This window comes from Mercenaria mercenaria, chromosome 7 (assembly GCF_021730395.1).
Source record: "Mercenaria mercenaria strain notata chromosome 7, MADL_Memer_1, whole genome shotgun sequence".
NCBI classification, from domain to species: Eukaryota; Metazoa; Mollusca; class Bivalvia; order Venerida; family Veneridae; genus Mercenaria; species Mercenaria mercenaria.
In genome coordinates this window covers 74,941,907-74,965,929 of record NC_069367.1, presented here as the reverse complement: position 1 = coordinate 74,965,929, position 24,023 = coordinate 74,941,907, and the positions used below count along the sequence as shown (strand labels likewise).

Sequence of the window (24,023 nt, the reverse complement as noted above, 5' to 3'; positions counted from 1 at the left end):
GCATATTCAATTTCAGACGGACAAAAGCTCAGGCAAACAGCCAGTCTGACAAAGCATATTCTTCATCCTTCCATGGCTACATCTTACATCCACTCTACATCCAGGGCAGGAGCCGGATATGGATTGTCTTGACAGTGTATATCCTATATTCGGTCACAAAAGCAGTGTAACAATTGTATCTAATTACAACACGTCCTGCTAATAGAGTATGTACAATGTGTACTTGTCATGAAATCAAATAAAATAAAGATACTTTTACTAAAACAGCTAACATCAAGATAACCATACCATATTTGTTTAGACTACAGCTTACTTATACAATGTAAATTATATGTAACCAGCATTCCCCCAACCCTAAATATTGATATTAACTTTTCCCGTTTTGAGGTGGGGGAGGTTTCGTTTGGAAAATTGGGGAAAATACTCTCTTGAATTCAGAGTATGATCAAATATCTACGTTATACTTATTCGTTCTATGCTGACGTTCATTTTAGATGAACCGCAAAACAAAAGGCGCTAGGCAGAACGTTCCTTTCCTAAGATTACGTCGTAGTTGTTCTGTTTAGTGAACATAATAACCGGTAAGCTAATTATAATTTTAAATACAACAAAATATGAGCAATGTTATAATAACAAACAATCATATGTAGGTAATGTGCCTCAAGTATTCCTCGGAATGACAAAAACTGCCATAAACCTGTTTTATCGAAATGCGACATTATCAGTTCAACTTTATAGATTTCCTCTGAATTTTCGTAGTTGATGAATAAAAAATTCAGACCTTTTCATGAAAATCTTTAATACTTTCTGGAATATGGCATGTCAAACGTTGCTAAATTATATATGTATGTTGTTATTATTGTATGTTTGTTATTGTTATTCAATGTCTTGTCATTCATATTCTAAAAGTCATTATTGTTATTCTATATTTCGGTATTCTTATTGTATCTTTGATATTGTTATTCAATGTCGTGTCATTCATATTCTAAGTCTTACCATTGTTATTCTATATGTCGTTATTCTTATTGTATGTTCGATATTCTTATGGTAAACGTCATTATTGTTATTCTATATTTCGTTATTCTTTGATATTGTTATTCAGTGTCGTGTCATTCATATTCTAGGTATTACCATTGTTATTGTGGGTTGAATATGGTCCCACTTTTTAACTGCAATTCTGTTGTTTCCGAAATCCTTTAATTTGCCATAGCAAAGTAGATAAAAATGTTGCACACCTTTAGAAGTTTGATATCGGTGAATTATCTTTTAGTCGATCTTCTTCAACTTCAAGGATTATTGTCATTGTCTGTTTTGCTTGTGCATTTTTCGACGAACGCCGTCTAAATTCGTTTTCGTTACCTATGCCACGTGACTTCAGTCTGCAAATCAAACTACTTGATAACGCATTATAGATAATTTATCAAAATGGAAGATTTATGCAACACTCTGCCTGATTGGACGAGAGTGTCAATTTCTTTCACTCTGTTGATTGTGCTACGCTGAGTGAAATATAGACAAAGCGTTTATCCTAAACGACGCTGTTCACAGTTTTAAAGCTAACTTTGGCTCAGTATATTTAGCAAGAATATTGATATATCTCAAAATGATAAATAAGTTTAATAAATATGATAAAAACCTGTTCAAATACCAACATATATCAAATTAAAGAAAAAGCTGATTACGGTCTGCGTATCACATGAATAAGGGTGTGAGAAGAGTCTTTTATGTATAGAAGTGCTTTTTAAAAGCTTTTCCTTGTTACAATTGTCGTCTGTATATGAAAAGGTTTCTTGCTTTTGTGACTTATTCAGATTGCATATTAAAATGAGTATTTGTTTGCTTTGATATATTTGTTATAAAATATTTAACTGATTTATTATATATGAATATTTTTCTTTAGTATGGTATGCAAATATTGAACTCAGTTAAAATCTGTTTTATTATTATATATATGCTATATAATTACTGAATCTCATCACACTGAATGAAGGTACGCTGCATACAGTTTATCTATGTGATATGACTACGGTCAAACTTTGCTTATGAAACAGAAATATTGAAATAATTACAATTGTATGTTTTGCTTGACCTTCACTTTTTATAGGTGTGACGTCATTGTCCAAAGATTCATGAATAGCGAATATGCATTTGTTAAAGCGGGATCAGTTGGCCTATTTTAGAAATAAATAAAAATAATAAATAAAGAAAATCCTTTAATTGATTTTTTCTCATGTATTCTAATCAAACTTGATTTGTAGCATCTTTATTAGGCCCGCAGCCAACTTTGTTCAGCTGGGACATTTGACCCCTTTTAGGGGCTGCTAGAGCTAAAACTAGAAATGCCTTTATACAGCGTCTCACGAACAGCTTGGTGGATCTTTGTCATACTTGGTCTGGAGCATCATTATAAGGTCCTCTTCCAAATTTATTTATATAGGAACTTGGGCCCTATTAGGGACCACTATAGCTAAAAGTAGATACGCCTTTCTTCGCATTAACCACTAAAATGTAATTGATTTTATCAAATGTGTAACAATACCGTAAGGTCTCCTGCTATTTTGTTACAAATGGGGATAGGGACCAATTTAGCTAAAAATATAAACACGTTTAATGACCTCTTCTCATGAACCGCTTCACGAATCTTCATCAAACTACTGCTGTAATTATTCGTCTAAGGATAAACGAAACAAAATTGCAACCCTACGGAACCTTTGCGAAAAATTAAAAGAGAACCATTTAAATTGTTAAAGTGCGGTGTTTAGTTTTGCAATTTGAAAAATGTTAGATGAAAGATGAATGTTAGATGAAAAATTCATATACTTCTTTCCTTATTACAATTCGCCGACCATCATTTTTAAAGATATTTCTTGTTCATACCTTATTTCACTTACGTAGTTTTATTTCTTTCTCCATTGTACTTCCTGGACGTCTCCAAATGTATATCTTTATTTCTATAGTTTTGTATGAAGATTTATTGTATAATTAACTTTCTGGTAATTGAGAAATATCTATGAGATATTTATGAAATGTAATGCTGTTTCTTTTCAACTGTTTTCATTTTTCCAGCATTAAAGCATGTTTTATATATTCACTGAAGTTAAACATATTTTGTGTATATTCACTCGGTTTCGAAAAGAAAAGAATAGGCAGTTTCGGCAGTTATTTTGGTATCATTAAACAAACCCATCTAAAGATTGACATAAACTATACACTCTCTTGAAAGTCACCGTGTCAAAATTATAAAACATGTAAGGTAATTCCACACGTTCGGATCAGAATGTTTTCTACAATGTAGTTTGATTATACTTAGAACATTCAGCAGATAAAAAAGATAGTGCCGTGTGCTTGATTTTTTGCTGGGCTGATTTTAAAAATTTGGACCTCAGCAAGTTTTCATAATGGGAGCCTTTGGGAAAATCACAAATGTCATAACAATTTTGCGAATAGAATTTTTTCTACAATGTAGATTTTAATTAAACTTCTCACAGTCATAAATAAACATATTGCCTACAATATGGTGAAATAAAATATATAGGTCCATGTGCTTGTTTTTGAGATATTTGTTAATGATAAAACTGATCCACACATTTTAAGCTGGTTTTAAGTCATCATTTTGAATTATTTAATGTGGCACATGTTTTAATATTATATTTCAACTGTAGCAAGATAGCAACATTCATTGTAATAAATGTACTTACGGATTGCCATTAATTCATATAATGATTTTCGCCGAATCCAGACTGTATCCTACGTTTTCCGGATAAATGACATTACGCTGTCATTTCCAGTTTGAGGTATATTTAAATCAATAAAACATACAAGCATACGGCATATAGAAAGATAGCGGGCCTGTCCGTCCTTCCGTCTAAGTCTTGTTGTCTTACATTGAGAAAATACTTTATGCTTGCCTAAGTGAGATGGATACTTGGAGCATGATCCTTGCCCAACACGCTCAGCCAAGTATGACATTTACCTTTAAGATACAGGTCTTATGCTTGCTCGGGATATTCAGTCTGACTGAGCAAGCATAAAGTATTTTCAAAATGTACGGCAAAGTTATAATCTGACGAACGGACGGATGGAAGGACATATGGATGCACGGACGCATGCATATTGCCCTGTATCAATATGTCATGAAAAAGCTTGTTATTTGAAAGTTACACATCATGTCAGTGGTAGACTGAAGGTTTGGGGTAGGTGGGGGACAGGTTAGTGGTGGGGGCGGCGGTTAAGAGTCAGCAATTTCCTTTAGTAACATTTGTTTGGGACTGACAAAGATATCATAACCAATCATAACTATTACCGCTTTTTACCTCCTATCTAATTAATACAATCATGTCATTCCGTACTATATATTTGGTGGAGAGAGCATTTTTGTAATGTTTACAATCTGAATGTTAATGTAATCAACAAGAATTACACGGTCATTATAGCTTGCTTCCTTTGGGTAAGTAGGCGATTTTTAGAAAGCTACGAAAGAGATACATCTAATATTTTGTTAGAGTCTACTTACTTAATATTGCCAGCTCCTAAACAACATGTTATAGTAAGGATAATACAAATTTATTCGTGTCATAACATCTGCAGAATCGTTAGGGATTAGTTGGTACCTCAAAGCCACATGTCAAATAGTTTTGACAAAACGTGGACTTGTATAAAAACTGAACCAATTTCCATGTCCAAAAAGGGCCATAATTCAGCCAAAAGACTTAACAGAGTTATGTATTCTTGTCTGCAAGTGTTCAAAGTTTCAAAACCACATACAAAACGTGGACTTGTGCGAAAAAATTGTACCAATATCCAAGTCCAAAAGGGGCCATAATTCAGCCAAAATGGTTGATAGAGTTATGTACTCTTTCCTACAGATAGAGACTGTCATAATAAACAAGTGATAAAAGTTTCAAAGCCATATGTCAAACAGTTGACACAAAATATGAATTGGTACGAAAAACTTTACCAACATATATAAGTTAAAAGGGGCCATAATTCAACCAAACTCCTTGATGGAGTTATGTAGTCTTGCCTTAAACTTAAAAACGTGGATTGTACACAAGTTTTGAAAGTAAAGTTTCAAAGCTTTATTTTGTCAAAATGTGGACTGGTACGAAAAACTTAACCAAGGTGTGACGCCGACGCCGATGCCGCCGCTGTGGTGAGTAAAATTCTTCAAATAGTCGAGCTAATAAAATGAATGATTTCCTTCTAAGTACTGCTTTATTACATTAGCGTATGGATTTACGCATTCATTCATAATTACAACAGGCAAGTCGTGCGGACGGAAGACGAATTATTTCAGCATCGGCAAAAACACGGGGAATACTGTCCGACAAGCAGGAAACGTTAGGTAGCAGGGTACACATAGATTCGAAAATTTTGGGCACGGACAGTCTTACATGTAGCGAGTAGCAATATTGCACTTCCCTTATGAGCAGAATCAGGGTGGCCATTTTATAAATTGCGTGCATGTTTTGTGCTTTTAATTAATGGCAAGTTTAGGATTCTCATACAAGAATAAAGAAAGTTATCAAAACGAAAAATTTTACACCATCAATGAAAAATAGCATGCCAAAATCATCAGTTTTGCACTTTTTGAGCAGCCTGCAATGATCCCGCTGCAAGAACAATGCCCAATTTTATTGCATTTCTCAGTTTAATAGTCCTTACTGAACTTCAGGATATAAACGGAATGGGGGCCCATCCAGCTCGTTTTTTCACAAAATAGCGAAAATGTTCCTGAGTATCAATCAACAAGCACAGAACCCTTCCGTGATTTGAATTTTCCGCGAAAAGGTGCCTCATTGATTCATGCAAAGCTACCAGCAGTTAGTTTTACAACTGACATCAGAATTTTACATGTGTCGGCTGTATAAATATTTTAAAGAATTAACAATCATTATCTCTCACCTTAATTTACAGACATCCAAAATCACGAAGTTCTAATTATAACAAATATTGACGAGGGCCAAAATTCGAAGAGTACCCTGCTACCTTAGTATTCATGCACGCCTTACCAGGATAAACGAGAAAAACGGCCTCCCCGTTTGAAGCGAACGTGGAGGCCAAAATGATTTTTTCTAAAAAAATATAATAAACTTATAATCTTTGAACTACTTTAAATTTCACGTTTTAAAGTATTTTTCTTTGCTGTATTTCATAAAATAATGTGAACAAATTCATTACATTAACAAAGATATATTAGAAAGAATTGCAGTTATATACATATATGTTATATATGGCATACTTAACGAAAAACGCAACGCATAAGTCTATTTTTATAAACAACTACATGACCTTGGCAGATTAAAAAAAAACGTTATGCTCTATATTCTTAATTTGTAAAATGCGTAACTGATAAATACAATTTACAGAAAATATACTGCATGTAATTATGTAAACGGTATTTATATCTGTATATCTTACGTACGTCTATTTATAAAACAGTAATACGAATTACAAAGTAAAGACAAAACTTAATCTAACTAGTGAATTATACAGCAATAGGAAACTGAAAATACATATTGTTTTGCTTGACGTATCAAAATGTCACAATAGAAAACAGGTTTTGTAATACAGGACAAGGTGCTATTATATTGATCTTTATTTCCTTTTCCTATATATATATATATATATATATATATATATATATATATATATATATATATATATAGAAAACATCCCCACACAAGAAAAAGACAAAAAGCCCAAACGGACAAAAATCACTTACTTAATTAAATGTCAATTGTTCACTATCCATTTACATTTAATAACCGATATCTAGCCATATCTATAAATATACAAGTATATTTGCAAATATGCACACATGCGGTTAAGAAGAAGAAAATAGGCAAAAACACATGATTTCAAAACGATGTTTACAATACATGAAAGATAAAATATGTGCAAGATATGAAAAAAGTTTAAAACGCCTGATGCAATAATAATCAAGGTGCTGTATGTTGCAGTGCTTTAGTTTAGTATTCCTTGATATTTATACACTGCTGTCCCATGTTTTGTCATACCGTCCATAGGTAAGCTCATTGAGCTCATTGTCAAAAGTTGTGAAAAATGCATTCCAACGAAACAAGAAACTTTCAAACCAAAAATTGAACTGTGTTATTGTTCAAGATGAAGGGTGTTTGTTAAAGCTATTTAAAACAGTTATGCGCTAACAAAGAACGCGTACATAAATAACATAAGTATATAATTATTTATCTATTATGCAAGTGTCTTTTATATAGTCACTACAATAGCACGTATTTCACAAAGATTCTGCATATCAATGATTGGAATATAAATCTAGCAACGTTTGCCAATACAGAAACGATTCGGAATGCTATCAGTCTAAACAAATTTGTTGTAAACAGTTAAACACTTCGGTTCTGTTTAGTTTCAGAATGTCAGTGTATCTGGATTAAAAGCTGGTTTAAATAATTACAATCATGGACAGGAATATTAACTTATTCAGTTCAATTGTGTACATCATAAAAAATGACAAATTACTAAAGGACAGTTCACGACTTAACAAACAACTGTCAGACAGGCATGAATATAAGCTGCTAGATGAAAACAGAAATCGACCATATGGATATGTATATCTTAAAGAAACGCAAGATATTACGATAAGCGATCGAGGCAGTGTTAAGTCATCTTTAAAAATTCATGACGATTTGCATAGGTTAGACAATAGGAACGTTCATGAGATGTACAAAGGGTTAAGAAAGCTATTTTTGACTTTGGCAGTTCTAGACGTTTTACTCATTGTGATTGTAATATTAGTTATATCTACATATTGTCTGACGATCAAACCTGACACATCACAGCTGCAAACTGGTTCGAAGCATGAAACAATAATTTCTCACTTATTACGAAATCATGTAATCAAGAACGTTTCCTGTGTATCTTGTAACAGTGTGAGAGATATAGAACCACAGTTGTTTCAGGGAACAGGAGATGGCAGTTGCTGCATTAATGGAATTGACTCGCTGATAATGTTGATGAAGGCATTCGATTTTAAGGTATGTGTGCCTGAAACCTTTGGTTACTTATGTCATTAATTAATATTTTTACAGTTAGAAATAACATACTGCAAAGCGTTAGAAATCATTTCGATTTTGGTACACAAAGGTCTTGGAATAATTTCAATCGTTGGTTTGATTTTGAATATTATTTCTTTTGGCGGCGTGTAACCCTATCATAGCTATATATAAATAGTACCATTTGATATATTTTTTACTATTTTCAGACGATGAGTAAGCGCATTTCAGACCTAGATAGACTGCAGAAAGGTAATAATTGTTTTAGCAAATGTGTTTTAGACTACAAAGTATTTCTGTTTTACACAATATGTAATAAATACATACACATGCATTGTAAAATTACAAATGTATATTTACTACGGTACAGAAGATTGAGATTGTTTTTCTATTGTTGTCTTATATTACAGACCTTGTCAGTCTGAAACACAATTTACAGACCATTATTTACAGAAGAAGAGGTCTTCCAACGAGTGATACAGATTATGACCTTCAAAGTCTAATGAATGCAAGGATTAAACAAAACAACAAACTAATCAACATTATTTTGAATCGCAGACGTTCTGTGTTACAGATGTCAGGAACAGGTATATTGATATCGTAGACGTTTTTAAAGTAGAATTAGAAAATTGTAAACTTTTTAATATGCGGTTATTAATGTTTTACAAGTTGATAAGGTTTCAAGGATATCTTCTTGCCATAATAATCATTAACTGTTCAAGTGCAATTTTGTTTCTAAACTATTTGAAGGCCATGTATGTGTTTTAGATTTCAGAATTGACGAGCTTCTTACATGTCATTTCCCAATAGTTAGATTTTTATTTTATTACATACACGTAACGATGACAATAGTTTTTACATAATTGTTTCACAGCATCTGAAAGCGGTATTATTTGGCGTGCACATGTAAAAGAAGGAGAACTTTGGCATGATACAGGCGGTGTTCATGTTAATCAAGGTGGCCGGTACTTTGTCTACTGCAAAATTCATTTCTCAAAACAAGTCTGCGACGGATCAGAGTAAGACTATATTGATGTTAATAGTTCTTGACAATATTAATCTAAGGTTTCACACGAATTTATATTTCTTAGTGAAGGCGTTTATACATCACATCAAACCACTATCGAATAATCTAACCTAGCATTTAATCATAAATCAACAGTTAGTGAAAGAACGTTAGGATATAACTTGAAACTAAATTATTTCCATTTCTTTCATACCACATTTGTGTATTTTAATTTTGTTAGTGCTTACTTTTACAGAAAGTTTGAGTTCAATATTTACCAACAGTACAATTCTGGAATATATTTCCCTGTGGCACATGCACAAAAGGGCTGCGTAAACGGAAGTCGATTTGACGACCATCTAATGGTGCAAAGCGTTGTTGATATAGACCTTGTACAAAATGCAACAATAAACATTCAATATGATAGCAGATACCACAGGTTCATTGACAGAACATTCGAAACGCACATGATGGGGCTATTTGAAATTTGATTGTATTGCATGAATTACACTCTAATGTACAGATACGTTATCAGTTTTATGCCCTGTTAACGGCTTATATCATTTAAAATATATAAATATATTAGATAGATTTATATCGGTATGGAGTGCACATACATGGACATTTAAAACAACATGTATAGTAAATACAATATAATACATACATGAACTTATAAATAGCCACGACAGGCACAACATCACCAAGGATTACACAAAAAAGAGAAAACTCTTATTTCCACTGTGGTTCTTTGTGTTGGTGGCATGACATAGTGAGGCATAGCATAGTTTAAAGAATTATGTAACTAGATATAAGTTGCACAATTATATCAATCAAAGAATTATTTGACTAGACAGAAATTGCACAACTATATCAAAATGTAAAATGCGAGCTTATGTTCAAAATAAAAGAAAAGAATTCTTTGAAAACATTTCATAAGAAGATGATTTTGCTGTTCCTGCTTTAAGTTCTAAAGACTTCAGTACACACGTGTTTGAAATAATTGAAATGAAGCAGTTTAGAATATTTCAGTTAAGTGGATCGGTGATATTTAAGATAATTGATGTATGACTATTCGATCACAGAATCTGTTTTACACATTTCACTCTATGTACTTTTAGCCCTATGTAAAGGTCGTGTAAGCACATTGTATGAACATTATTTGTTTAAATAAAAGTGCTTTATATACCATGAGCTGTACCTCACTCTGTGCTTGTTACAAGTATAACTTCAATATTTCTTTGAAAGTGTTAAAAATAAACGGCTGCGTTTTTAGAACGTATCTTTCCTTGTTGGATATTCATCCTTGTTTGTATTTGATCTATTTACCGCTGGTTATGCAAACGTCATTATACAGGGTATATCTTACACTATATGTTTCTTGCTTACTCAGCGAGAAAGTATATAATTGTTTGACCACGTACCGGGGATATACATTCCTTGCTTTTCCCTAGGGTAAAACATTGCCTAAAATAGCGTGCACTTAACGTATATAGATGGCATACATTATGCAGATAATACCCGGAAAATACTAAAATTTATTTACCATTGCGATCCTTTTAAACGTGATAGGTAACAGAAAGGATCTTTTATGTCTGCCAGTGACAGCTGTTTTATTCAACCATCAAGACAGCGTAGCTTTAGCAAAAACCTTTTCAGGAAATAAGACTTATCAACTTTGTAGATATGCACTTTCTTGTATAACGTTTTATGCTCTTTTTACTTCGATATTGAGCTTATTTTTAAAAAAATCACAATATGTATCGTTGGAACATCCTGATAATATATTAACTATTATCTTATTTTCCGAAAATGAAAACTGTGCGCAAATATGTACTTTCAAGTTCATTTTTAAAAAAATAAACTTATTATCTAAAGCAGATAACATATAAAAAGTCTAACCCGATTGAAGCATACCTCGTGATAACGTTTTCAGAAAATGTGACAATATTTTCCTTAGAAATCTGTTGATTTCAGAAATACAAAATTAATTTAGATGAGTCTGTAGATTACTTACTTTTACATGTCTGTGATATGTTACCATTTACTTTAAAACAAAATATAACAAACTAACTTTAACCAAGATGAATAATATCTATTATATCAAAGAGACTTAAGTATCCGTAAAGTCTTGGTATAAGCCCCATCACATTTAAAACAAACCGAGAAACGTCTCTTAAGTCATGGTCCAAATATTAATGTTTTGGTAATCAGCTGCATCCGCGTAATTCGAAATAAAGGGAACACATATGATACTGCAGTTGGTTTATACATTTTGTACTATAACTTTGGTTATGGTACAATCTTGTGTTGCCAAACAAGAATATTCTTTGTTAAAATATAGTTGTGCGCAAATCCCAAGTACATTTTTTTTTGTATTCTAATAATTATTGTATAGGAGTAACAACTGAACAATATGAAGTTAACTAAATAAAACTCGAATACAAGAATATGAATCCTTCCAAGATACGATATGTGGCACATATCTTTCCATCGTGTTGATTATATGGATGAAGTTTCACTACATACCTTATGGAAGTAAGGCTCTCAACAAAGTTTCCTGTCACAAACTTGTGTATATGTGGGGTGTTTGCGGCCGATGGATGTCCCCTCCTTTGTCCATCCAAGAAAAAATATGCCACGTACATCCATATAAGCGTCATGGGTATCATATGTCTGAAGTGTCTCTGGAATCCTATTTAAAGTCTGAAATCTGAAATTAGTTCGCTTCACCACGTTTTGAAACGGACGGACCGGCCGGTTGTAAGACTAAACCAGCCAACCTTAAAATCAATCCTATAAACCTCGCTAAAACAATGATAAATATCAAACAGGGAATGCCATCTAAAACCTCAGCCTTCCTAAAACGAAACTCCCAGCACGCAGATGTGCACAGTACCAACAAATATACACACACACTCGCATACAAAGCAAACGAACAAATAAAGGAACACAGTGGGACACCGCCTTTGAACGGTCAATGGCAAAAACACCACTGGGGAGCTTAAACCGGTTTATGGTGCGCACCCAACCTCACTCTTACCCCCACCATGTTCCAAGGACACGGGGCAGTGTTAATAAAAGTAATACCCGCCAGGTGAATCTCTAACAAACGCAGTGGAAACGAAAATGACATGACATGTAAAGCACAAAAATGCACCTGTATAATTATATAAAAAAAGAAGACCCTAAGAACCAAAAAATGTATGTACTCAATGCCTTAACAGAAGACAGAGCATCAAAAGAAACACCTTAAGGGCTCGACGAAAAAGGCCAGAAGACAGAAATCGAAACAGTTCAGACCTGGTGGGATTTAAAAACTGCTCATCACAGAGTCCTCCCCCTCTTCCGTCTGACACAATCAAAGAGGGATTTTGTTTGTTTGTTTTGGGTTTAACGCCGTTTTTCAACAGTATTTCAGTCATGTAACGGCGGGCAGTTAACCTAACCAGTGTTCCTGGATTCTGTACCAGTACAAACCTGTTCTCCGCAAGTAACTGCCAACTTCCCCACATGAATCAGAGGTGGAGGACTAATGATTTCAGACACAATGTCGTTTATCAAATAGTCACGGAGAACATACGCCCCGCCCGAGGATCGAACTCGCGACCCCGCGATCCGTAGACCAACGCTCTTACCTACTGAGCTAAGCGGGCGGGCCAATCAAAGAGGGAAACGTAGTGTCCAACTGTAAACGGGTTGAACACTAAACATGCGGTATGTCTAAAAACAGCTGGGTCCTAACCTCTTTCGATAAAACGTTTTATAATTTTACCAAATAGAGTTGGAAAATTACCATGACCCAAGATCTTACGAAATTTGTAAACCACATCCCCATAAAAATGGGGTTTGAAATAACTTCTCGCAGAAGTGTCTTTAAATTACTACTGAATTTCGGTTTCATTGATATGATTCAAATCTCATTTTGAATGATGTCTGCAGATAAGAAGTCGTTCAGTTTGTAAGCAAATGATTCTTTTTTGCCATAAGATACGAAAAACGATGTTTGCTACTTACCACAAACACCAGAAATAAGGGTAACAATGTTTCATAAATGCAACAGTTTGTGGTCATACAAGTACCTAGTTCAACAGTATTTTGAGGTCGCTTTTATATAAGATCAAAAGGTATCTCGATTTGGTCACAATGGTTGCAACCTTTGCTATGATTATTAAAAATAATACATACACTACTTAACTCATGTACCTAGTACTATAACAGTTACCTCACACTGGGTACCTTCCCTTATCTGTTAAAAACATATATATATAGATATCGTTGCAATAAACGCAAATTCCTATAACATGAATATGTATTGCTTATCACATTTGTATTTACTATTTATTAATATACATGTAAACGAATTCGGCGACTTAAAGACACACCTGACAGCTTCCTATATATATAGGCAAACATTTTCCTACGGACAGAATTTTTTTAATCTTTGTGTACTGACTGAGAATCAAGTTTAAAACGGAAATATGTATTAAAAATCATAGGTACCGGTACTTGATCTTGAATTATCTTGCCTTGAAATAGATTTTTCAGCATTTCCGGATTTTCAAGGGCAGACAACTCATGACCAAGTCTTGGTACCTATGATTTGCTTTACTGTGAAATCATTATTATTCGTGGGGGATTAATTTTCGTGGATTTCGTGGTTGAGCTCAACCACGAATTTAAGTCCCAACGAACAAATTGTGCCCACGATAATTTAAATAGTAGGCCTACGCAAACTCGCAAAACAAGCCACCATAGCCGTTCATTCTGATTCGTAGTTGTATGCATGCGGCAATACTAACCTGTAGCTTTCGTGTAGTTTATGGAGGATCCATCAACGATAAACATAGGTATGCGTAGAAACAAAACCGACTTTCATTTAGAAATGTACCCGTAGTTTGTTTATGACATGCTTGTCAAAGTGAAAGTAGATACTAAAAATAGGAGTTTGACGTAGCGTCACGCGCCAGCCGCACTATAATACGGCTGTTATTTGATTTTTTCGGCCCCGCTATGCAATGTTTATACACTAGCCTTTATTTTTATTGACATGTAGTAAAATACTACGACTTTGGAACTATTAAATATTATAAATTAATTGCTAGATTTGCGCCCGATGCATTAATACTTAATTCACATTATACGTTTCTCGGCAGGAAATAACACAATGCACAATTTCAACAGCGTGTAATCTTAGATGCAGACGTGCCATTCATTTTGAAAAAAAAATCGACCAGTTTATAATAGTTTATGAAGGATTACTATGGTTATACTAGTACTACGGATTAAAAACAACATTATTTAAATCTATTATAGTTTGTTTTAATTTGCAGTATAATAACTAGTTTTTGTTTATTTTTAACATGATCAAATGATCAATGATCAACTTTATATTTGTTTCGATTATGAATGCTAATTGTGCTGCTACGGTTTTGACGCTTTTTATTTGGCACCGACTTTTCTGATTGAATATTTCACAGTTTTAAAATGTTTTGCAAATTAGGGGTCATATAATTATAGATAACGCGGTCGTTAATTGGCACATGACCACTCGCTAATCTCCTGCGGCGTAGGTTGCAAATTCGGTAACCATGGTAGGGCTGTTTGACACGTGTAGGTTTAACATGTAAAGAACCCAAGTACCTTTAGATCTATTCCTGTGAAAATTATTATTTTTAATTTTTTTTTTTACAAAAAATGAAAATCCACGAATTTACGTCCCCACGAAACAGCCGTTTTGGCCAAAACCACGAAATTTCGTGCCGACGAAAATAAATGATTTCACAGTATTTTATATTTCTGTTTTTGATTTGATTCTCCGTCAGTAAACACAGTTTAAAAAAGAATTTCTGTCCGTAAGAAAATTTTGCCTCATGTCAATATAGACACTGTGGCAACTGTCCTTGACTATGAACATGACAAAATGATACCTCAAATCCTGGTCTTTCCCATAGACCGAATTTCTTTAAACTTTGTATACTGAATGCAAATGAGGACTAAAACAGAAATATAAATTAAAATGCACAGTTTCCTTGCCTTAATCTTGAATTATCTGCCCTTGAAAATTAGATTTGTTTTAGTATTTTCTGATTTTCAAGGGCAGATGATTCAAGCTCAAGCACCGGTACCTATGGTTTTTAATACATATTTCCGTTTTAAACTTGGTTTTCAGTCGGTACATAAAGTTTAAAGAAATTCTGTCCGTAGGAAATTTTTTGCCTATATACATATAAGCAACTGTCAGATGTGCCTTTAAGGAGTGCAAGTTTATTCCGCGAAAGAACAAGTGCATATTTCTCGATAAAATCTAATAATCGTTTCAGGACACACATATCTACACGTTTCGTTGTTATATATATATTATATTAACTTGTTTATTTACTTAAGAGAAATTGATTTATGTTTTAACACAACGACACAAATCTAAATTTCGCCGAAAATGACGTCTCGCACCAAATATAAAATGTGTGCGTTGTTATGGAAAACCATTGACATCTCTGTTAATACTGTAAGTACACTTAGGATGACATGCAGCTCATTATGAAAGTACGGTACGTATTGAAAATACTCTCTGGAAATGACAACAAGGGAAAATGCCTTTTCGATATGGACTAGTGGTTCATTTTGTATACTTATATGTATAACAGTTTTGTAAAAAGAAGTTTTATTGGCTTTCTTAAATACTTCATAGAAAGATTAAGAATGGACCGAAGTTGCCAATAGATTTAATATTATGTTGGGCTTTATCGTTAATCCATATAAGTGAACTCTAAATAGACATTGTACCCCCAGCCCTACTGATGTCTTTCGTACTGTAGCCCTTCTCTGTGGACTACTGTGTAAACGGCTGCGTGCCTTGAATGTTGATTCTTCTGTTTGACTTTTGTCCTTGTTTTATACCTGATAATTCTATTGCAAAGCTTTATCTGCACGAGGTTTTCGTGATGTTACAGCAATACAATTAAGTATATATATGTAACGATTTAATTGCACTTAAGAACCACACTTGACTATGCTCAAATTGTTTAACTTTCATTGTGGTCTTAAAATTCATTTCCAATAAAAATCTTTAAATATTTCAGAAATCAATCGTTTAGTACTTTTGTTTTTAAAAAGCACACAGTCATTTATGAGGTGGACGCACTTTCATTAATGTATAAATATTAATATTTGTTCTGAAATTAATAATTGTACATAGATACCTTTTCGTCTGGTTAGTTTTTTCAATGTTAACGAAATTAACTTATCTTAGAAGTGATTTTTTTCTCAAGCTGAAAAATTTAATCTTTTATTATATGCAAAATATAACACTGTTTAATTGTTTCTAAAACACTATCCTCACAATGTAGCTGACTATTTTCATTGTTTCACTCAGAGATATATTAAGTCGCTTTTACTGTAACAGTTGTTATCAAATACTCTCCTAAACTTTTAATAGTGAACACTGATTTAATGTAAGATTATTGAAAGTATGGTAAAAACGTCTCTCTTATTAATAGTGGAAAACGCAATAAAACTTGATATACTTCCTGCTATTTGACCTATTGAACCAGTTTCATGGTTGGTATGACCGCTTTTTATACCATTTGATTTGATTTGATTTTCAGAAAATATCTCACTGAAAAGAAACCTGAGCTGCGTAACAGAGAAGTATACATCTATTATACGCAAAAGCGACTGTTACAATTTGAAAAGACTTTATGAAATTTAATATCATTTAGTACTTGCATATATTTCGGATTTGATATTAGGTAGGTATTTTGTCTTATTCTATAAATTAAAGTCTGTCATTTTAAATATGAGCATTATCATTCTGCAAATGCAGTTTTATTAATGAATTGAGAGCTGTTATTGATATTTCAAGACGTTCCATACATTTACAGCCTCCACGTTACCACAATTTCACTTTATATGTCATATTTTAATTTTACTTTATATATCGGCGCAAAACAAACCTTACATTAATTACGTTAACACTCGATTTTTACCTACCATTCATCATTTTATTTTTCCCAACATATTTCTTAAAGTGAATGTACATTGATTTATCTAGTAGGAAACAATCTGTTACGCACAGTAGTGAAACTGATTTGAGGTTTGAGTTATGTACAAATTAAATGTCAAATGATACAACGATGCAACGCAAAACTACACCATTCTTTAACGTTAAACACCACCAAAAACATGCTTTTGATATACTTTCTTAAATGAAAACTACTTGATATGCTTATACAAACACCTGCAATAAAATGACAAGCAAACTTAAATTTGTATAATTTATGCGCTTTACATGATATATTTTATGGTTTGCTGTTTTGCATCTTATGTTTGAATACATAAGAATATTTACTTTTCATGATGTCCTCAACTAATTCTGGGATATTTGTCAATGTTGCAATAAAAGTGAAAGTAATGAAAAGTAATTCAATTCTGGCTCAATGCTTTTGTTTTTACTATAATCATAACAAGTCCTTGGCCTATTTTCTAGTTGCAGGAATTTCTAGGTTACGTTTACTCTATGTAATAAGAATATCTTACCTATTTCAGGATTTATCACCGGTAGCTGTAGTGCAAACTCTCAAAGAGGTTTCAGTCTGGTTTTTGTTAAAGTGTTTCTTTTTAATGTTGACAGAGCTATAAAATAACAAATTTGTTTTTATGACGTGCTTACATTTGAATTTTAAAGGCACATTCATTTTTATTCTGACAAACATTTATTTTCTCAAATGAAGAAATGTATGCACTTTCACGAATCACTAGTGAGAGCTCAACTGCAACAAACGCATCCGAAAGTACTGAACAAACGGATTTATCAGATGACGGCATCGTCGATTGCGACAAAAATCCAAACATACACACGAACAAAGGTTTTGCATATTCGGCTCCAGTACGTAATACAACCACGAGAGACTCAAATATTGAGGATCAGCGAGGAAATTTGCATACTGTAGAAGAAAACGATCATGGTGGATATTTTAAGATACATGTACCATCAGCTGAACAAGAAGTAAGATATGTATGGATAGATTCACAGAGAGGTAACTATGGAACGAAAAGAGAGTCAGTACCGTTACTTGTAGGAAGTGAAAGACAATACGCAGTGCAGGACATAATTAAAAGTGAAGGTTTTAAGAAGGTCTTTGAATCTGAATACGCAGATATTGTGAAGAATTACAAAAGATTAAAGAAACTTTTCTTGATTTTGGCGGTTTTGAACATCATTTTGATTATTTGTGCTGCTTCCGTTATGCCGGTTATCTTGGTATCTCTTCGTCTGGAAAACGGTCATGCTATGTCAGACAAAGGATCGCTTGACGCAAGCATGGAAGAGGCTTTGTTTGAGAAGCTGAATTCCCCACGAGCAAAGGAAATAATTCGGCAACACATGCCCTGTGACGATTGCCGTCGTCTTAGCGATGTAAGCACATATTAACTTAGAACTCAGAAACTGAGCATGTTGTATGTAGTAATTTCGGTCTTATATGCGTTTACTCAGCAGCATAATATAGATCTATAAACCAAATTCTCTTAGTTACATGTTCGTACTAATTTAGTTCAACAATTTTATTGCTTCACACATTGCAGGCAAGATCTTTAGGAGTTTCGAATGACATATAAAATTGTTATTTTTTTTATCACAGAAATTAGAAGCATACAAGTTAGAAATACAGAAAGTCCGCAATGGTAAGTGTTTTTTATGTATTGTTCGTTAGATTGGCCAGGATTACGATTTCTTTCGGACACAAGTTGATTAATGTAGAAGTATACTGGAAAGTTTGTAGTTTTGCATGCAATGAAAATGAATGAACTTCAGTTCAAATCTTTAGATTTAAAGATGGAGTTTTCAAATATGCTATTTTGTCAGTATTTATTATGAGTCGGTTCAAAAGCTCACATGACCTTATGTTGTACTTGTTTGCTATTATGCCCGTTTAAATAAATCTTGTCTTGTCTTGTCTTGTCTTGTCTTGTAAACAAAGGGTTGATCTAAACTACGAAATCTGATGAGAGTAATAGTAACGTTCAAAAATGCATTTCTCGAATTGAACTTTTGTTATATTATAGATATTGATATACTGGAAAATGCAGTGATCAGTTTGCAGCTCGAAGTATCTAACAACACAGGCAATGCATCGAGAAAGAATGTTTTACAGAAAAAAAATCAGAAGACATTTGTACAGAAAAGAGTTGAGGATAACAACCAACTACTGAATAAATTGCTCAACCGGAAACGCTCGTCTATGCAACTAACAGGAACAGGTAACCCATTAAAATAATTAATATTTTCTGGTCCTTTGGGATGACGGAGTCCATTCAATATATTTGTACTACAGTTCCTATTATGCCTGTCCTAGTAAAGGGGACGTAATGGGTGTTGTACTTTCCATTACCTCTCATGAGCAGACTCGATCAAACCGAGTCTGCTGTGATTTTGCTTGGTTGCATTCTATGCTTCCAAAGGATCTTATTACAGATTCTTACAGATTTATTGTTATCCTACTTATTGATTGGTGTATTCTGTATCGGGAAATTTAAAACATTTGAATAGCAGTTGAAATGCTTTTGTCCTACATGTGCAAATCATAATGTATCAGACATAAAAAAGTTAAATGCGAATTGAAACAAATGTAAATCATTCTGACATAGTCACTATAAATAACTGGACATTAATATATTTATTGGATAATGTTACAAAGTTGTTCTTTTTCGAAAAAAAAGGATATTACATTTTCAAAAATAATCGCTCAACGTTAGAACAAGGATCTCGGTCATTATAAGTACATTTATTACGATGTCCGCCAAATAGATTTTCTTTTATCTACAAAAACGTTACAATAATGAGCATGAATTGTCCATTGTAAATCAGTGTTTAATTTTTCTTTTCTGTTATTATTTGTTTTGAACATTTCTTACTTTCACACAATTTGTTTATCTTAATTTGAAATTAAAATACGTTTTTAATCGTTGATTTTTTAAAAAGTTATTTCAAGACTCCCTATATATCGCTTTATATATTTTGTGCTATCGACTGGTCTATAGTTCAACACAAAGCTTTGTTTGCCTTAAAGCTAAAAAGAATTATGGAAACATCGACCAAAAAGCAATTCGATAAGTGTATATCAGTGAATTGCAGATACTATTTATTTGTAAACAAAATAACTCTCCAATAAAAGACTCCCGAAGAGTATATGCAAGTATGAAGATATTTATTTGTTGAACAACGTTTACAATGCGCCCTGTAAAAAGACTAATCAATTTCATGACATGCAAAGAATAAATACAAATACTGACTTTTATCAAATGACTCCTTTTATAAATTAACGGTCTGTAGTTTATTCTATTGACCAATCTATCATTCATCTGAGGTTTGCTTGGGTTATGGTCAAAATTTGAGAAACTTTACTTTGGAATTTATCTTTGATGGCAGGTAATCGAACAAATAACGATATTCTTGTCGGACAATAGTCAAACTAGTTCCTATGGACTTCGCGTAGGTAGTATTACTATTGTCCGACAATCCATTCAAAAAGTGTATAGTATGTACTCGTAATTTTACATTTCGTGGACACTGGTTATCCGTTTAAAATAGTATTGTGACGTACATTACCATTTTAAAGTTTTTACAGCAAAAGCGATACAATCGTTCTTTATTTTATTGTAGTCATAAATGGTCAGATAGTATGGGAGGAAGACGTGTTCAGTGGAAACATAATGTCACATAACAGCAAGGGTATTCTTGTAAAGAGCGGAGGGACATATTTTGTTTACTCAAAGATACAGTTTACAAAAAGAAATTGTACCGGAACTGAGTGAGTATGAACATTTTGAAAGCTTTTACAAATAAGTAAAATTCAACAACATAAATTTTCTGGTTACTTTCACTTAATCTCGTCTTCATTTTGATTGATCGTTATTTTGTGACAAAGACGTAAGCATTTTCTATTTCTTCCAGAATCTTTGAGTATCATGTTATGAAAGAAAAAGAAAGTGCCAATACTACCGCATCGTATGCGAAGCAGCGCTGCACAGCCAAAGGCGATTTTGAACAATCATTGAATGTTCAGAAGATCGTAGAGGTACCTCATACCGAGACAGCGACGTTTTATATTAAATATAATTCTGTGGTTTCTGCTTTCTTTTCTAGAGATTTCAAAACACACGTTTTTGGTTTAATTGAAATTTAGCTGTTAAGTATATTTTTAATAAAGGCGGTCAGTGACAATATGAATAATTAAATATCTAAATAAATATAGTCCTGACTGATCAAAAGCAGGCCCTATCCACACATCATAAACAATATTTAAAATACAATCTGTAAGAAGATCCACTGGATGTACGTAATACAACCAAGCAAAATAGTAGCAGACTGAATTCGTATCATGTTAGGTTTCTATTGTAATAGAGCTATAAGCAGAATCAGCCACCAAATTGAACAAAATACCAGAAAACTTTACTATAACATTACACGGACAAGTTCTTGAAAATGACAAATGTTCATTACATTCCTTTTAAATATAAACAAGCTTGCAATCATAATTACTGCATTTTAAAATTAAAGTTTTGTTTTCGAAACTAAACCCGCACGGACAGGAAATTGCATTTTGAAAATTACAGAAAATGTCAGAAAATGGACCGCACGCATCGATCGTTCCGTAATTTGGAGGTTACATTCTGTATCTGTGTTCAGTAAAGACCCTTAGTCCAGCGAAGTAGCAGTAAACTCTGTTTAAATAGTATTGTTTATGTGGGGGTAACGAAATGTGCAAAATCACGTTCCCGCTCCTCTCATCACTGGTTTATACGAAGCTCAATAATTAAGTAACATAAATAAATCTCGATCCTTTGTGATCAGCTATAAAAACAAAACTAAAAAATGAACATTTTTTGTGTTTGTACTAGCACATATTATGACTGTTGCTTATACCAAACCTTATACCTGCTTTTCAAATGTAAATATTCCAGCAGAACAGGTTTGAATAAATAATTGAAAGGTGCTTTGTGTGAAATTAGTTGTTTTATTGTGATAAATGGCAGTTGTTTTCAAGTCACAGTTTACAGTTATCACATCTTTTTTATTGTTACTATACTTTTTATACACAACTGGTGAAAATATCTATATTTTGTTACATACAGAAGGAAACATAAGCTTGTGTTGTGTTTTGTTTGACAAGTTATATATAAACGCCATAAAGATGATGGAATTTCTACTCTGTATAGAGACGAGCTATCGCTCTTAAAGTCCCCTGCTGGTGCACTGTACATTTTGAAAATATCAGCGGTGTACAAATTGCATTAGAAAACTACACATTTGCATTTCAATTTATTCCCATGACATGAAGGTGTAGTAACAGTTTGTCCGTATTCATATCCTTTGGATACTAGCTTAAAATCCAGACTGATGTTTCAGCAAGAATGAGGAACATCAGGACGATATCTAAATTATCCTATAATATAATTACCTCTCCCGAGTTTTTTTTTGTCATAAAAAGGAAGTGGGGAAAAAATGTTGCATTCAGATAGCTAAATTTGGAAATATCTCTAGTAACCGAAACGGTAACACAACACTCACAAAACAAAAATATTCGGCCATTGCACCTCTATCAGATCTATTTTTCAGTGGCCGAGACTAAAAATATTGAAATTACACTTAGGAATTTCAACGTGTTAATGTTCTATCAATACTCCTGCACCACTTCTAAAAGCCGTTTTCATTTATACTCAGACCATCCTGGTATAACCATATCAGTGATATAGCCAAAGTACAAACACTGTCCTGTCAATATGATGACAGCAATGTTGTTTGGGCAATGAATGTGGTGCGGAAGTAGTAATTTGACAAATCGTTTTATATTTTAATATGCTACAAATGTCCAATAATGAATTACCTGTCATGCAAGTTCTTAAAATGTACTGGCTATACGTGTGTTTCCGAATTGTTACTATTTTTGTCTAGTGAAAAAAAAAACACTTTTAAATCGCATAAATGGTATGTCACATACGTTCCTGATGAAGACTTGCGAGTTATCTTTCTTTATATGATTACATCATTTGTGGTAAAGCAGTCGTATCTAAAGATAATTTTAACTTCACAGGTCTGTAGCCAATCGTAGCTTTGTGATTGAATATAGACCCCTCACGTATGGAAAAGCTATTTCTGAACATTTTGAAGTCTAATCTTGAACCGCAAACATAAAAAACACATGCACTGTGTTATCGAATGCGTAGGCGTAGGATGCGGATGGTTTCGGTTTTTTGTACAGATTAAAAATTAGGTGTTTTTGATGTAAGTAATAAAACATCGTCATCCTTTTATTGTTCTCTCGAATTATTTTTCTTTATATTTTGACGGCGTATGAATCAATTGTTTTTTTTTTTTTGGCCGTCTTCTTGGCACTAGAACAAGGAGTTAAAGGTCTCTTAATTATGTTTTATAAGTTCTTGCCTTTTGTATCATTGCTTTCTGTTTGTCTGTTGTAGGTTGCTTGTACTCTGTTTCCCAATTTATTTTTCAATGTTGAAACAAAAATTCCTTAAAACTAACTTTTTTTGACATTTTTAATTACTGTAGTAAACCTGTGAAAAGAAAATAGAGATAAATCAGCCTACATGTAAAAGTCTTTATGATGTAAAAGTCGCATTTAATCAAACAATCGGAATTGTCAGTTGATATTTTGTATTGTATATATTTAGGGAAAATGAAGTAAAAGAAATCTTTCATGTGTAGATTATACAGTGATTTAAGGAGACAATTGATACCACCTTATTACTGGAGATCTCCCAATATGTACAAGTTCATAGAACTGATAAATTCAGAAAATGCAAGAACGGTTAAGCGTCTAGCGTGTTACATAGTGTAACGTTTTAGTGCCACACAAATCCCGTCGGTGAAAAGCTAGCTCATCACCAAAGGTGATTTAATGCGCATATATACTGTCATCTTACTCCAATGACAACTGACAGGTTTACAAATTTGCATATTAGTGGAA

General features: G+C 33.1%; 2 protein-coding genes across 2 annotated transcripts; both read left to right on the top strand.

The window, feature by feature from the left end:
* Positions 1-7,279: 7,279 nt before the first annotated feature.
* On the top strand, positions 7,280-10,316 carry LOC123555301 (uncharacterized). The gene is made up of 5 exons (XM_045345959.2): positions 7,280-8,015; positions 8,243-8,285; positions 8,444-8,620; positions 8,908-9,052; positions 9,296-10,316. The coding sequence occupies exons 1-5, from the start codon at positions 7,440-7,442 to the stop codon at positions 9,528-9,530; spliced, it is 1,176 nt and encodes a 391-aa protein (XP_045201894.2). The 5' UTR covers positions 7,280-7,439; the 3' UTR covers positions 9,531-10,316.
* Positions 10,317-16,649: 6,333 nt separating this feature from the next.
* Positions 16,650-22,502, top strand: LOC123553907 (uncharacterized). Its single transcript, XM_045343648.2, has 6 exons — positions 16,650-16,787; positions 17,584-18,454; positions 18,678-18,720; positions 19,102-19,296; positions 20,699-20,846; positions 20,990-22,502. The coding sequence occupies exons 2-6, from the start codon at positions 17,771-17,773 to the stop codon at positions 21,219-21,221; spliced, it is 1,302 nt and encodes a 433-aa protein (XP_045199583.2). The 5' UTR covers positions 16,650-16,787; positions 17,584-17,770; the 3' UTR covers positions 21,222-22,502.
* The last annotated feature ends 1,521 nt before the right edge of the window (positions 22,503-24,023 follow it).